The sequence below is a fragment of the Oryctolagus cuniculus genome, chromosome 12, assembly GCF_964237555.1.
Source record: "Oryctolagus cuniculus chromosome 12, mOryCun1.1, whole genome shotgun sequence".
NCBI lineage: Eukaryota > Metazoa > Chordata > Mammalia > Lagomorpha > Leporidae > Oryctolagus > Oryctolagus cuniculus.
In genome coordinates this window covers 50,986,252-50,999,837 of record NC_091443.1, presented here as the reverse complement: position 1 = coordinate 50,999,837, position 13,586 = coordinate 50,986,252, and the positions used below count along the sequence as shown (strand labels likewise).

The following is a 13,586-nucleotide window of genomic DNA, read 5'->3' as shown; positions in this document are numbered from 1 at the left end:
TGCAGCCACTTGTGGGGTGAACCGGAGGATGGAAGGTCTGTCTCTTCCTCTGTAACTCTACCTTCCAAATAAAATAAATAAATAACACTTCATCTCACAGAACTGTTACTTTGCTTAAGTGTCTGTCTTCCTTGCCAGCTGCCAACTCCTCGTGGGGAGGCTATAATTTGTCCATCTTTGCATCTTCAGAAGTTTGCAGTGTTATGTATGTACTAGCAGTTTGATGCCTGTTCCTTGAATAAACCATTTACTCTGAACCATGAGAGGCTAGAGCTGCCACCAAGCCACCTACCAAGGACTGGGGTGGGCCTTCTTACCACACTGAGGATGGAGAGCTGGCTTCCAACAGAATTTTGCAACTATCCTGCCAGGGTCGACTCTCAACAAAGGGAAGCTCACTGGTAGCCTGTGGCATAATCCGTTTTTGGATTTTTTTGGGTTTTGGAGGATGGAAGATGAAAGAATTCAGATCCTTTGTTCTTTGCTCTCCCCTCTAAAATCTTAGCATAAAATCCACATTCCATCATTTCAGACTCGGTCTTGCCTGTTTTTGATGCTTCTTGCATTGTTTCATTGCAGCTACCAAGCAAAACCCTAATCTGGGATTCAGTTATCCATCAGTTTCAAGACACTAATGGAATCTCAACACAGGTTTTGTAAATTTGTATCCTCCAACCCCATTTGGGCCCTTGCTGCCCAGTGATCCTGCTCATTTTCCAAACCACCTCTTTTCCATTCTCCACAACCCATTCTTTTCAAACTTCTGATTTCACCTCTCTTCTAGTCACTGAACCTCCCTTGAGAGTCCAATGGGAGATGCAAGCAAAAACAAAAAGCACCTCAACTGATGTTTGGTCAAGTGCTGTGTCCGACAAAGTGTTAGTGTTGGGAAGCACCTAGAAGGGAGGAGCACCTTAGGTGTGGACAGGCAGTACAGCCTTCCTTAAAAACAGCTGCGATTGGGCCAGTGCTGTGGTGCAGTGGGTTAGCCATGACCTGCAGTACCAGCATCTCACATGGGCACCAGTTCTAGTCCTGGCTGCTCCTCTTCCGATCCAGCTCTCTGCTATGGCCCAGGAAAGCAGTGGAAGATGGCCCAAGTGCTTGGGCCCTTGCACCCACATAGGAGACCTGGAAGAAGCTCCTGCCGTTGTGGCCATTTGGAGAGCGAACCAGTGAATGGAAGACCTTTCTCTCTCTCCCTCTCTCTGTAATGCTACCTCTCGAATAAATAAAATTAAAAAAAAAAAAAAAGAGAGAGACCTGAATTGAGGGAGTGGCATTGAGCTTAGAGAGCCAAGTGTCTTATTTAAGAGATATTAAGAAGTAGAAGAGACATGATTTGGTGATAAATTATGTGTAGGGACTAAGGCAAGAGGAAGGGTCTGAGATGACATTTAGGTGTCTGCGAATAACTAGTGTACAATTTACGGTGAGTTTGAGGTGCCTAGGAGAGACCTGTCCACGTGACGTCCAATGAGCAATTAGGCTGTATCTGGAACTCCAGTGATGGCTGGGACAGAGATGAGATCAGGAGCAGCAAGCACATTGAGGCTCTGGGAGTGATAAGGATAAGGTCTTAACGAAAAAATGTGAAGGTCTGATAGAACCTTTAGGATAAGATTGAGATAAAAGGAGACTGATGAGGCTCCCAAGGAGGCTGAGGATGACCAGAGGCATGGGAGGATATTAAACTAGAGGTCAGGGTTATGGAGAATGCCTGTCAAGGTTAGATCCCTATAGCAGGCTTCAACACCTTGAACTTCTCTGTAATGCCCCTGTGCTTCTCTCATGCTCACTGTAAGTGCAAGGGGCATGAGGTCTCTACTGGCCTGACTGGTCATTTTATCCTAGTACTGCACACTGGCAGAAAGGAGGTGCTCCGTGCACTGGACAGCTGGGGGGAGAGTCTCACCAGATTGCAGAGCATGTCTCTGGGAACGAATCTGTTCCAAACCACACTGCATTTTCAAGCTTCGTGGCCAGTGACAGAAGGTGGATTGTGATGTGGATGGAACATGAAACCTTGGTAAGTTCCGTAACCAAGGAGGAAGAAGTACCAACAGCCAGTGGAGACCGAAAGAACTGCTCCTCCTATCCCCCTTCAAGTTGCTAGCAGAGGGCTGGGCCCAGCATCCCAGACTTAATGTGACTCCATAGGCAAGCATCCAGAGACCAGCTTCACTTTGGTACCCCGGCCTTCAGTGGCTAGAGGTGCTGGCCTTGGAGTAGACAGGAGGCTTCCAGGTAGCCAAGCTCCTTGCTCTCAGCAAGCCCGGCAGTATGGGGAAGGGAGATGCGGTGGAGGCGGCGGCAGCACCAGCCACTCCGGCTTACCGATCTGTCATGGAGGAGTATGGCTATGAGGTGGGCAAGGTCATTGGCAATGGCTCCTACGGGACAGTGTACGAGGCTTATTACACAAAGCAGAAGGTCATGGTGGCCGTCAAGATCATCTCAAAGAAGAAGGCCTCCGAGGATTATCTAAACAAGTTCCTGCCCCGTGAGATACAGGTTGGAGAGTGCTGGGAGAGGGAGTGGCAGTTTACTAAGCTGCATGAGGTTTTTCAGAGGGGATGTGGTTAGGAAGTGGTGGGGCCACCCCCTCCCCCCAAACTGGGACTGGGCATCTGACTCAGCAGCTAGGAAAATTAATGTCAACTCAACCGCTCTTGCCTACCCACTCACCTCCAGCTCTCCCCAGAGTGCAAAACAAGGTCTACCTCCAGGCAGCAGCCCTGTGCTGCAGAGGTCCAGTAGCAGTGGGCTGGGAGTGCAGCCAGGGCCCACCCTTCTCGGGTTTGATGGGTGCCTCTTCTGGGGGCAGGTAATGAAAGTCTTGCGGCACAAGTACCTCATCAACTTCTATCAGGCCATCGAGACCACGTCCCGCGTGTACATCATCCTGGAGCTGGCGCAAGGTGGAGACGTCCTCGAGTGGATCCAGCGCTATGGGGCCTGCTCTGAGCCCCTTGCTGGCAAGTGGTTCTCCCAGATGGCCCTGGGCATCGCCTACCTGCACAGCAAGGGCATCGTGCACCGGTGAGGGCGCTGCCACTCGGACGGGGGCCTTCAGGCGCTCAGGGGGCTTTCCTGTACAGCTTCTGCTTTCTGCCTTTTCCTCCTTTGCACTTTCCTCATTATCCAGGTCCATGCATCCACTCTATTTCAATCCTCTGGTCAAGGACACTTACATAAAGTGCCCAGTGTGTGCAGACCCCTTTATGAAATGCAGTAGTGAGACCCCAGTGGTCCTCAAGGACCTCATAACACCTTGGCTCTCTCCTCCTGACACTGGTCTCATAATGGCGTCTCCCTCCCACCTGGCCCATCCTCAACCTTAGCCTCCATCCTTCAGCTCCCGGTCTAATACAAAGCCCTCTCCCCAGCCTGACCCCCAGCCTTTCTGCTGCTGGTAGGGACTTAAAGTTGGAGAACTTGTTGTTGGACAAGCGAGAGAATGTGAAGATATCGGACTTTGGCTTCGCCAAGATGGTGCCTCCTAACCAGCCTGCGCGTAGTAGCTCTTCTTACCGCCAAATGAACTGCTTTTCCCACCTCAGCCAGACCTACTGTGGCAGCTTTGCATACGCCTGCCCCGAGATCTTGCTAGGCTTGCCCTACAACCCTTTCCTGTCGGACACCTGGAGCATGGGAGTCATCCTCTATACTCTGGTGGTCGCCCGTCTGCCCTTCGATGACACCAACCTCAAGAAGCTGCTCAAGGAGACTCAGAAGGAGGTCTCTTTCCCGCAGAACAACGCCATCTCCCAGGAGTGCAAGGTGCTGGCTCCCCCAGGAGAGCTGAAGCCTTAGAGATGACCCATGGGGAGGGGCGAATTCCCAAGCTAGGCCACCCAGCCCTGGGCGAGCCAGCCCATACTCTTGTCCCTGGGGAGGGCTTATAGGGCCATTCACGGGGCCCCATCCTTAAGCAGATTCCCACTACTATCCCTTTAGGCTAGGAGGGGCTTGTGCAAAGGATTTCCCCAAGAATTCCTCCCTCCCCTTTCCAGGGAGCTGAATACTTGGCTTACCAGGATAAAACCAGGGCCACACCCCTTTCACTAAAGTAGCATAGGCGCTACCTTGTATTCTCTTTGGGTCCAGCTGCTTACTGTGTGGCACAGTGCAGGGTAAGCTTAGCCAGGACCTTTCTTTCTCCTGCCCTAGAACCTAGTCCTTCATATGCTATGCCAAGCGGCCAAGCGTGCCACCATCCTGGACATCCTCAAGGATCCCTGGGTGCTCAAGTTCCAGCCTGAGCAACCCACCAATGAGATCAGGCTGCTAGAGGCCATGTGCCAGCCCACCACCAGCAGCACCAGCAATCGGCAGCAATCCTTGGGCAACACAACCTGAAAATGGTTGCTGGGAGGGGAGGGAAGGAAAGAAGGGAGGGACTGAGAGAGGGGCAAAGCAGGAGGGTCCAGGGCTAAAAATCTTTTATACCGTAAATAAATCTGATTTAGTTTCATCAGCTATGTTCAAAGATATTCTTTGCTCAAGGGAACCTTAGTGGGGAATACTGCTGTGGGTACAAGGTGGATTTCTGTCCGGAGCCTGTCACCAGTCCACCTTGACACCTGTGTAAATCAGTGTGATTCCACCTGCGGCTCGTGGGGTGGGGCGCTCAGATGAACACTCTGGGGAAGCTTTCTTTTTCTGACTACGTCTTTGTGCTCTCTGAACATCCATGCAGTGGGGGAAAGCCCTGCTCGCTCCACCTGAGGCTCTGCTTGTCTGCAGTCCAAAGTGATGGGCTTTTATTTTTTGTTTTGTTAAAGATTTACTTATTTGAAAGGCAGAGTGACACAGTGACAAAGAGACAGATCTCAATCTTCTGGGTCACTTCCCTGATGGTTGCTACACCCGGGGCTTGGCCAGGCCTAAGCCAGGAGCTAGGAGCTCTATTTAGGCCTTCCACATAGGTGGTAGGAGCCCAGGTATTAGCGTCACCACGTGCAGGAACCTGGATCAGAGGGATGGAGTAGCTGAGACTTGAACCAGGCACTCCGATGTGGGACGTGAGTGTGCCAAGTGTGCCAATCTGCTGTGCCACAATGCCTGTCCCCGACCCTGTTCTTTTAGGCAGGGCTCACAGGTTATATGAAGTACCCTGGTCCCTTCTCTCTCCTGTGTCACTTTAACTTCTAATTGAATCAATGCCAGGGAGTCAGAGTTCCGTACACTATTAGCCCCAGGACACAGAAGTGACAGTTCAAACGAAGCCTTGTAGCAGTGAAAGATACTAACTACGGATTTGGATAAAGGTAAGCTACGTGCCCTTCTGCCCCTGTATCCTCCCTCCCTGGCCCTGAAAATGTGCTTTGAAAAAGGAAAACGGGTAGTAAATCACAGACTGTCTTGGGAAAGCACAGGGGAGACTCAGAAATGGCTCCCCGTGGTTCTGAGAATGGATGGCAGTTTCCTGAACCTCATGCCAGGCATCTCTAGGACAAGCCAACTGGAAGATGAAACAGTGTCCCCGGAACACGGGTCAAGATACTGGGGACGCCATTTGTTCTGTGTTCAGTCCCCTTCGTCACTCTCATCACGCCCATCATTATTCAGTGCTTGAAACCAGGCTCCAAGAAACGGGGCTCCTGGTGCAGAACAGTGTTTCAGGTGTAGAAAAGGAGGCGCCAGGAGTCCACCTGCCCGCGTTTATTTGGAACCAGGGCATTGTACCTGCGATCAGCAAGAAGGGAGCCCAGGGGCTCCCTCGGCAGCAAGTTCCCCCATCAGAGCCGAGCCGGGGATGGGAGAACAACAGCCCCCTGCCCCAGACAGGGTTCTCCTCCACCCAGCAGGACCTCCCCGAGAAGCTACACCGCTTTAGCTCAGCATGTGGCACTTAACGAAAGTGAACCAAGGAAGGCAGCGTTAGGAAGACAAGAACCGGCTCATCACGATACCCACTCAGCCAACTGCTTTAGTGCTTCTTCATCTTCATCCGCTTTGGGAGCTTTGGGAACAAGGGTACCCAGAGAAAGAAAGGAGAAATGTTAAGGATGCAGCTAGCGGCTTCCATCCACCCTGTGCTACGACACGTATAAGCTGCTGGGTTATCTGTCCCCAGCCAAGAACCTGAAGGAAAGGTCCTCTTGCTTGCTCATTCCAATCACCACCTCTGTGCAAACTGGAAAAAGGTGCCACACAGCTCTAACCCAGGGCATACACAGCTTGCAGAATGGAGCCCAGGCTGGGTTCCGCCCCCATTCCCTGTAGGCTAGGTGCTTTTACACAGTCAGCCTGCGTCTCCCCATCTCCCCGTCTCTCCCATCCACCTCTCAAGTCCTGAGACAATAGAACAGGCCTGGGTACCTGTAGGCAGACGTGCAGAGGGAACACTAGGCAATTTGACCGGGGATTCTTCCTCCTTGTCGCCAACATTTAACAACTCCTGGGCCAACTCTTCCTGTTCAAGTTCCTCCAGTTCCTCCAACAGTTCATCCTGGATATGAGACAGTCAGACTGCTCAAGACAAAGAAAGGAGACTTCTACCTCCAAAGCGGACAACATTTGGAGCCCCCTCCCAAACCTGCCCCAGCAGCCTTTTTGGGACATTCCTTCTGGCCAGTCCCCTGCTTCCTCCAAAACTCTCTGACCCCTCACTCCTAATCACCTCATCCACGTCATCTCCAAAGCCCACAGGCCGAGAAATGGCATCTGAGATCTGCTGGGCCACCTCCTGTTGTTCTGTGATGTCCGCCATCAGTTCATCCACCTTGTCAATGTCCCTGAGAACAAGATACGCAGGCAAGAAGTGAAGCAACATCGCTCCTGACTCTCTCGTCTCAAGTGAGCGGAAACCCGTCTCGCCCGGGCCTCACAGAGCAGCCCATGGCTGTCCGTTAGAAGAGATCCCTGGAAACTTCTAAAGAGGCAAGTCTGGGTTGACAACAGCAAGTGTCCAGGTTGCACTTCTCTCCCCGAAGGATCTTTTAAGAGTGAAGGAACTCATCTTTCCTCCCTAGAGCACTCCAACCAGCAAAACGATCTTGCAGGACGCAAGGAGGCAGGCGGAGGTCTGGCCATCGTAAGCAGGATGGAAATCCACATTCAGAGGCTTGAAAGTTCAGAATACGTGCCGCCATCCCCAGTGCCTGGGCCCCCTCCTCCCCTCCCCCCGTACCCACATGTCCTGGTAGGCCTTCTTCATGCCGCGGGCAGCCAGCTCCATGGTCCGCAGCACTTCTGCGTTGGTGGTGGCATTCTCAATGGCCTCCCGCTGGAACTCCAGGGTGGACAGCGTCCCGTCAGTTTGCGCCAGCTGCTGCTCCAATCTCTTCTTCCTCCGCAAAGCCTGCAGGGCAGCTGAGCCAGCACGCACCCTGAACACCCCAGGCACAGGCACCTGCTTCCCACCCAGCCCCCGCCATCGGCTCCTTTCCCTCCTTACCTCTCTTATTCTTGGTCCCATGCTTCTTGGCCGTCTGCAGCTCCTGTTGAATCTTCTGCTCCAGAAACTCCTGCTTCTTGATCAGTATTTTCTCTGTTTCCTTCAGTTTCTGTATTGCTTCTTCAGGGGTTGGCCCCTTCTCCTTCTTCCCTGAAGAGTCCAGGGAGGCAGGCCCATATTGTGTGAAGGAAAAATATTAGCCATCAGCTACTGAATGCACAGTGGGCACTAGACATTTGACTGTGTTATTGTTATTCCCTAAATGATTTTCTACAATGAACGTACTATCTTCACTTTACAAATGTGAAAACAGGCACACAGATTTCAAAGTTCTGCCTAGGAGCCAGCACTGTGGTGTAGTGGATGAAGCCACCACCTGCGGCACCGGCATCCCATATGGATCCTAGTTTGAGTCCTGCCCCACTTCTGATCCAGCTCCCTGCTAATATGCCTGGGAGAGCAGCAGAGGATAGCCCAAGTGCTTAGGCCCCTGCACCCACGTGGGAGACCTGGAGGAAGCTCCTGGCTCCTGGCTTTGGACCGGACCAGCTCCAAACAGTGTGGCAACTTGGGGAGTGAACCAGCAAATAGAAGATTGTTCTCTCTCCAACTCTGCCTTTCAAATATATCTTTAAAAAAATCCCAACTTAAGAGATTGAGCAGACATGTAAATGTGGCAGCATGACTTCCAAAGTCAATGTCCTTTCTGCTATTAAAGCTGCCTCTTGTGTCCAGTCACTTTTTATAATCACTGTCCCAATTTACTGTCCTAAGAGATGCCCGAGGTCCCAATTTCACAGAATCAAACCGAATGCAGAATAAGGGGCTAGAGAAAAAAAAATCTGATATTTCAATTTCCCCCTTAATCTATATTTATTTTAGATTTTATTTATTTGGAAATCAGAAACAGATGGGGCCAGCGCTGTGTCATAGTGGGTTAAAGCATCCTATATGGGCACCATTTCGAGTCCCAGATGTTCCACTTGTGATCCAGTTCCCTGCTAATGCGCCTGGGAAAGCAGTGGAGGATGGCCCAAGTCCTTGGGCCCCCCACATGAGAGACTGGGAAGAAATGCCTGGCTCCTGGCTTCAGATTGGCTCAGCTCCACTTGTTGCAGCCATTTGGGGGGTGACCAGTGATGGAAGACACCCCCCCTCCCCCACCTCTACCTCTCCCTGTAACTCTTTCAAATAAATAAAATCTTAAAAAAAAAAAAAAAAGAAAAGAAAAGAAAAAAGAAAAAGAAAGAAACACAGAGAGAGAGAGAGATCAATCTTCCATTTGTTGGTTGACTCCCCAAATGGCTGCAACAGCCAGGGATGGGCCAGGCCAAAGACAGGAAGCTAAGTACTTCTTCCAGGGGCCCAAATATTTGGATCATCTTCTACTGCTTTTTCAGGTGCATTTGCAGGGAGCTGGACTAGAAGTGGAGTAGCCAGGACTCAAACCCGCACTGCAGGCAGAGGCTTAACCTACTTCGTCACAGCACTGGCCCCTATTTCTTTTCTTTTTTTAAAAAATTATTTATTTACTTGGAGAATTACAGACAGAGGAGAGACAGATTGTCTATCCACTGGTTCACTTCCCAGATGGCTGCTATGGCCAGGGATGGACCAGGCCAAAGCCAGGAGCCTCTTTCAGGTCTCCCACATGGATGGCAGGGACCCAAGCACTAGGACCATCTTCTGCTGGTTTTCTCAAGGCACTATCAGGGAGTTGGATCAGAAGTGGAGTAGCTGAGACTGGAACCTGCACCCTTGTGGGATTACAACATTGGAGACAGTGGCTTTACAGGCTATGCCACAATGGTGGCCCCAAAATACTTAAAAAAATTTATTCCAATATTATTTAAGAAAAAAAAATAAGTTTGGGGCCAGCATCATGGTGTAATAGGGTAAGCTACAACCTACAATGCCGGTTCAAGTCCTGGCTGCTCCACTTCCAATCCAGCTTCCTGTTAATGTGTCTGGGAAACCAGCAGGGGATGGTCCAAATGCTTGGGCCCCTGCCACCCATGTGGGAGACCCAGATGAAGCTTGTAGCTCCTGACTTTGGCCTGGCCAAACTCTGTCTGTTGCAGCCATTTGGGGGAATGAACTAGCAGATAGAAGCTCTCTCTCTCTCTCTCTCTCTCTCTGTCCCTTGCTGTTACTCTTTCAAATAAAGAAATCTTCAAAAAAAATTTTTTTTCAATTCCTTTTTCTTCTTTGAGAGGTAGAGAGAGATCAAGATCTCCAGCCACTGGTTCAGTCCCCAATTACGCACCACAGCCGGGGCTGGGTTAGGCCAATGCCCGGAGTGGGGAACTCAATCTGGGTCTTCCACATGGGTGGCAGGGACCTAAGCACTTGAGCTGTCACCTGTTGCCTCCCAGGGAGCACATTAGCAAGGAGTTGAATTTGGAAGCAGAGCCAGGACTCCAACCAACCCAGGTACTCCAACATGGGATGTACACATCCCAAGTGGGGTCTTGAACACTGCTTTGTCAAATGCCTGCACCTCCTCTATACTTCCAACTGTCATTTTCCCACATACAAATCTGATGGTCTTTGTTTGCTTTACACCCTTCCGTACTCCCTGCTGCCTCCATGACAAAAACCCAAATCTTTCTAGACGCAAGGTCCGTGGTCTGGTCCTTGTTTGACTTCCTGTCTACACCTGTGTATTGTCTCTCTCTTGTTCCGAACTACACTGTCCTGCTTTTCTTTTTTAAAGGCTGCTACTGCTTCCCGGAGTTCCTCAGCGCTCCCGGGCCAAGCCTTCTGGAACCCCGCCCTCAACGCCTAGGTCTGCACCCTCCCGGCTTTTAGGAGCGCTCCATCACCGAGCGGCTGCACCAACTGTAAATGCCTCTTCTCCGGTCTTCCCCCACCACACAGGAGCTTCGGGAAGTCTTTCTCGTCCCCATGCAAACCCCTCTAGCCCAGCCCAAAGCAGCCATGTGCGTTTTGGAGAGGCCTGGAGGAGGCGAGCTCCAAGCCTGTCCGGCGGGAGCCCGCCCGCCCGGCCGCCACGCCCCCGCACTCATCCCCCGCCGGGCTCCAGCGCTCGGCTCCCGCAGCGGGGAAGGCTCGCGGGCGCCCCGACAAGCCGGGGCCTCCCGGCACCGAGGCGCGCCTCGCCCGGCGCTCTCGGGCCCGCCTGCCTCCGGGGTCCCCCCACCCCACCCCGCTCCGGCCCCTCGCCCGGGCTCACCCCTCCCGAAGAGTCTGCCGAGCCCACTCATGGCGACCTCGCCTCTCCCCTCCGCCCCTCGGCGCTCCCACACTTCCGCCTTGCTCCTGGCAGGCCGAGTCTCCTCGCCCGGAGCCGGCCCGGGCCAATCCCTCCTCCGGGCGCGCCGCGACATCATCAGCACGCGCCCGCGGGCCCGCCGCCGTCGCGGGCCCAGCCGCCGCTCCATTAGCTTCGGCGTCGAAACAGCCGCAGGCCCCCCACGCCCACCCCCACCCCGGCGTGTTTGTGCCCTGGAAGGCCATGGCCGGGGACAGGGCTAGTGGCAGAGTTCTTCGCGCCCTCCACGGGGCTCGGGGGCCAGGCGGCACAGCCTCGGGCTGTCCCAGCTTATATGGCGGACGCTGATGACGCATCTCTCGCACGCGGGTCTGGGCGCCTCAGAACAGCCGACCCGGGTTCGCACAGGCTGGAAACACAGATCTCTTCCGTCACACACAGATGACACTTTAATACGCTACAAATGCACCAGAAAACGCCTTGCTGATTCCCTTTCAGAGTTGGGCCTCTGCTGAGGCTTATCCGCAGGGCTGGATCTCAGGGCCCAGCGTGGGCCTTTGCGAACGTCTCTAACCCCTGAGTTAGGGTTTGCAGATTCATTCCATTCTGGACGTGAATGCAGGTTACACCTAGAAGGAAAGGGAAGGAAATCACAGGTCACCCGGCTCCCGGGGCTTCCACGGTGGGCATCCACTGCCGGGCACTACCACCCGACCCTCCTGGGAGCCAGTCCTTTCTCCCACCCCCCGTGGCCGTCCTCACCACTCAGTACCCAGTTGGCCGACGTCTACGATGTTCCGCTTCTCGTCATCAAAGAAGATCATCTGGGAGAAAGGAAGCCCGGTCTTGTGACGCAGCCTGTGTGACAGAACAGGTGTGATCGGGCTGGCCTCCCGGCTCCCCCAGCCTCTCTGCTCGGCTCCCACCCTTATCTCCGCACACCTCTCGAAGTGGGTGACCTTGCTGCCTGGATAGATTTCTCGATGACAGAAGTATCTGACAAGGTCGAAGAGCTCCAGTAGTTGGTTGGCCCCGTCTATCTCACCTGTCCTGCAAAAAGGTGCAACAGACAGGACCTGGAGGGTGGGCAGGGCTGCGAGCGAAGTTAACTTTAACCAGAGGGAAGTCAGTGGGCTTTTTCCAGGATGGGAAGGCATCCTTGGTTCTTATCAACTTCATAGTCTTCCTGTTTGACACAGCTGGTGCACAGCCAAGGTTTATTTAATTAAGAGGCACAAGACAGGGGTCAGCACTGTGGCACAGTGGGCTAAGCCTCTGCCTGCGGCGCCTGCAATCCATATGGGCACCGGTTGGTGTTCCGGCTTCTCTTCCGATCCAGTTCTCCGCTATGGCCTAGGGAAGCAGTGGAAGATGGCCCAAGTCTTTGGGCCCCTGCACCCGCATGTGAGACCTGGAAGAAGCTCCTGGCTCCGGATCGGCACAGCTCCAGCCGGTTGCGGCCATCTGGGGAGTGAACCAACGGATGGAAGGACTTTCTGTCTCTCCCTCTGTCTGTAACTCTACCTCTCAAATAAATAGCTACATCTTAAAAAAAAAAAAAAAAAAAAAGGCACAAGACAGGACACAAGTAGGTAAGACAGGCAAATCCCTGCAAATGTGCACGACACGGTCAGCTTTTGTCAGCCGTTCTTACCGTGAAGCGGCCGCGATGGGCACCCCAAGGCCCCGCAGTCGCTCCAGGACCTCAGGCACCTCGGGGTACAGCCGGACGTTCTGGCCCCGCCTATCGCGTACGGTCCCGTCGCTGCAGAGGGCGAGACGGCGCTCAGCTCGGGCCGGCCGCGCCGCGCCCGGGCTCCCTAGCCCTGCCTCACCTGCCCTTGTGGAACGGAGGGTCGACGTGCGTGTCGACCCAGAAAGGCCAGAGCGTGTAATCTGCGAGAAGAAGGAGGAAGGGGAAGGTTCAGGGTCTCCGGGACTCGGCAGCGGCCGCTAGGGCGTGAGGAAGGAGCGCGCCCTGCGAGTCTCGCCCCCCGCGGTCCCTCACCCAGATCGAAGACTGCGAGCTTCGGGAGCCGCGCCATGACCGCTGCCCGCAGGCTGCGGGGCTGAGCTGGAGCTTTCTGCAGGGCCCGAGAGCCCCGCCACGCTCGGGGGGCTGAAGAGGCGACCCGGCTTGCCACGGAGAAGCGGCTGCTAGAGCGTCGTCACGCCGTACCGGTGGTCCGCGGGCCGACCGCGCAAGAGCGCCATCTGCTGCTAGCGAGGGGAAAGGCCCTCCGCGAGGTACAAGGCGGCCGCGTGCCCAGGCCCGGCTCCGGTCTCTGCACGGCTCTGGTCGCTCCACCCAGCCTGGCCAGATTCTGCTGAAGCAGAGAAGCCAGGAAAGGCAGGCTTTTCTCCTAGCACCTCTCATTTACCAACTGAGACCTAAGTGATCCGTCAGTTTTCATTCCTCATTCACTTTTCTCCGTATCCGCCCGAGAGCTGCACCGAGTCCTCAACAAGGCTCCAGCCGCAGAGAGTGCGGAGTCTGAAACCCCAGCCAGGCGGAAATGTCCAGTAGGGCCACCGCGGAGAGAATTCACTGTCCTGCTCTCTGTCACCCAGTGTCTGCGGCATGCCGGGGGATGGCTAACCACCGGTCTGGGGTGGTGGAAGTGATTTGTAGTATTTACCCATTGCTGTACGTACATGTTCCTGTAGAGCCAAGTTCAAGCTACTGATGCAGCCACTTACAGGGAATTGCGATGATGCCAGTAACTGGCTCTCATGAGTGGGTAATCACTTCTGAGCAACAGAATACGCTTTTCCTAGAGTGTGAGGGAATCTAAGGTATCACCATTTCGACTGTCTGCTCCTTCAGCTTGGTACGACTCAGTGAGCACTGGGTCCACTATGATTTCAGTGATATTTGTGCAACACAAGGAAGATTCCAGAAGGCAAGGGAATATTTTATTGACAACCAGGGACATAGCCATAAGA

The 13,586-nt window shown here is 53.7% G+C and overlaps 3 protein-coding genes across 7 annotated transcripts; 1 reads left to right on the top strand and 2 right to left on the bottom strand.

Annotated features, from left to right (window-relative positions):
- Positions 1 to 2,138: 2,138 nt before the first annotated feature.
- Positions 2,139 to 4,480, top strand: TSSK4 (testis specific serine kinase 4). Of its 3 annotated transcripts, none has more exons than XM_008269431.4 (4): positions 2,139 to 2,514; positions 2,873 to 3,042; positions 3,390 to 3,783; positions 4,174 to 4,480. In XM_008269431.4, the coding sequence occupies exons 1-4, from the start codon at positions 2,284 to 2,286 to the stop codon at positions 4,360 to 4,362; spliced, it is 984 nt and encodes a 327-aa protein (XP_008267653.2). In that variant the 5' UTR covers positions 2,139 to 2,283; the 3' UTR covers positions 4,363 to 4,480. The 3 variants fall into 3 exon arrangements, with proteins under 3 accessions (XP_008267653.2, XP_002717963.2, XP_008267652.2); XM_002717917.5 differs by having other exon boundaries at positions 2,828 to 3,042; positions 3,420 to 3,783; XM_008269430.4 differs by having other exon boundaries at positions 2,828 to 3,042.
- Positions 4,481 to 5,652: 1,172 nt separating this feature from the next.
- CHMP4A (charged multivesicular body protein 4A) lies at positions 5,653 to 10,970 on the bottom strand. Its single transcript, XM_002718099.5, has 6 exons — positions 10,602 to 10,970; positions 7,406 to 7,555; positions 7,143 to 7,320; positions 6,629 to 6,743; positions 6,328 to 6,457; positions 5,653 to 5,968 (listed from the first exon to the last, which is right to left on the bottom strand). Exons 1-6 carry the CDS (start codon positions 10,807 to 10,809, stop codon positions 5,910 to 5,912), a joined length of 840 nt encoding a protein of 279 aa, XP_002718145.2. The 5' UTR covers positions 10,810 to 10,970; the 3' UTR covers positions 5,653 to 5,909.
- A 96-nt stretch (positions 10,971 to 11,066) lies between these two features.
- MDP1 (magnesium dependent phosphatase 1) lies at positions 11,067 to 13,530 on the bottom strand. 3 transcript variants are annotated; one of them, XM_008269433.4, is made up of 6 exons: positions 12,649 to 13,530; positions 12,476 to 12,536; positions 12,295 to 12,405; positions 11,583 to 11,690; positions 11,403 to 11,498; positions 11,067 to 11,269 (listed from the first exon to the last, which is right to left on the bottom strand). In XM_008269433.4, exons 1-6 carry the CDS (start codon positions 12,683 to 12,685, stop codon positions 11,098 to 11,100), a joined length of 585 nt encoding a protein of 194 aa, XP_008267655.1. In that variant the 5' UTR covers positions 12,686 to 13,530; the 3' UTR covers positions 11,067 to 11,097. The 3 variants fall into 3 exon arrangements, with proteins under 3 accessions (XP_008267655.1, XP_002717964.1, XP_008267656.1); XM_002717918.5 differs by having other exon boundaries at positions 11,413 to 11,498; positions 12,649 to 12,862; XM_008269434.4 differs by lacking the exon at positions 11,583 to 11,690 and having other exon boundaries at positions 12,649 to 12,846.
- Positions 13,531 to 13,586: the final 56 nt, after the last annotated feature.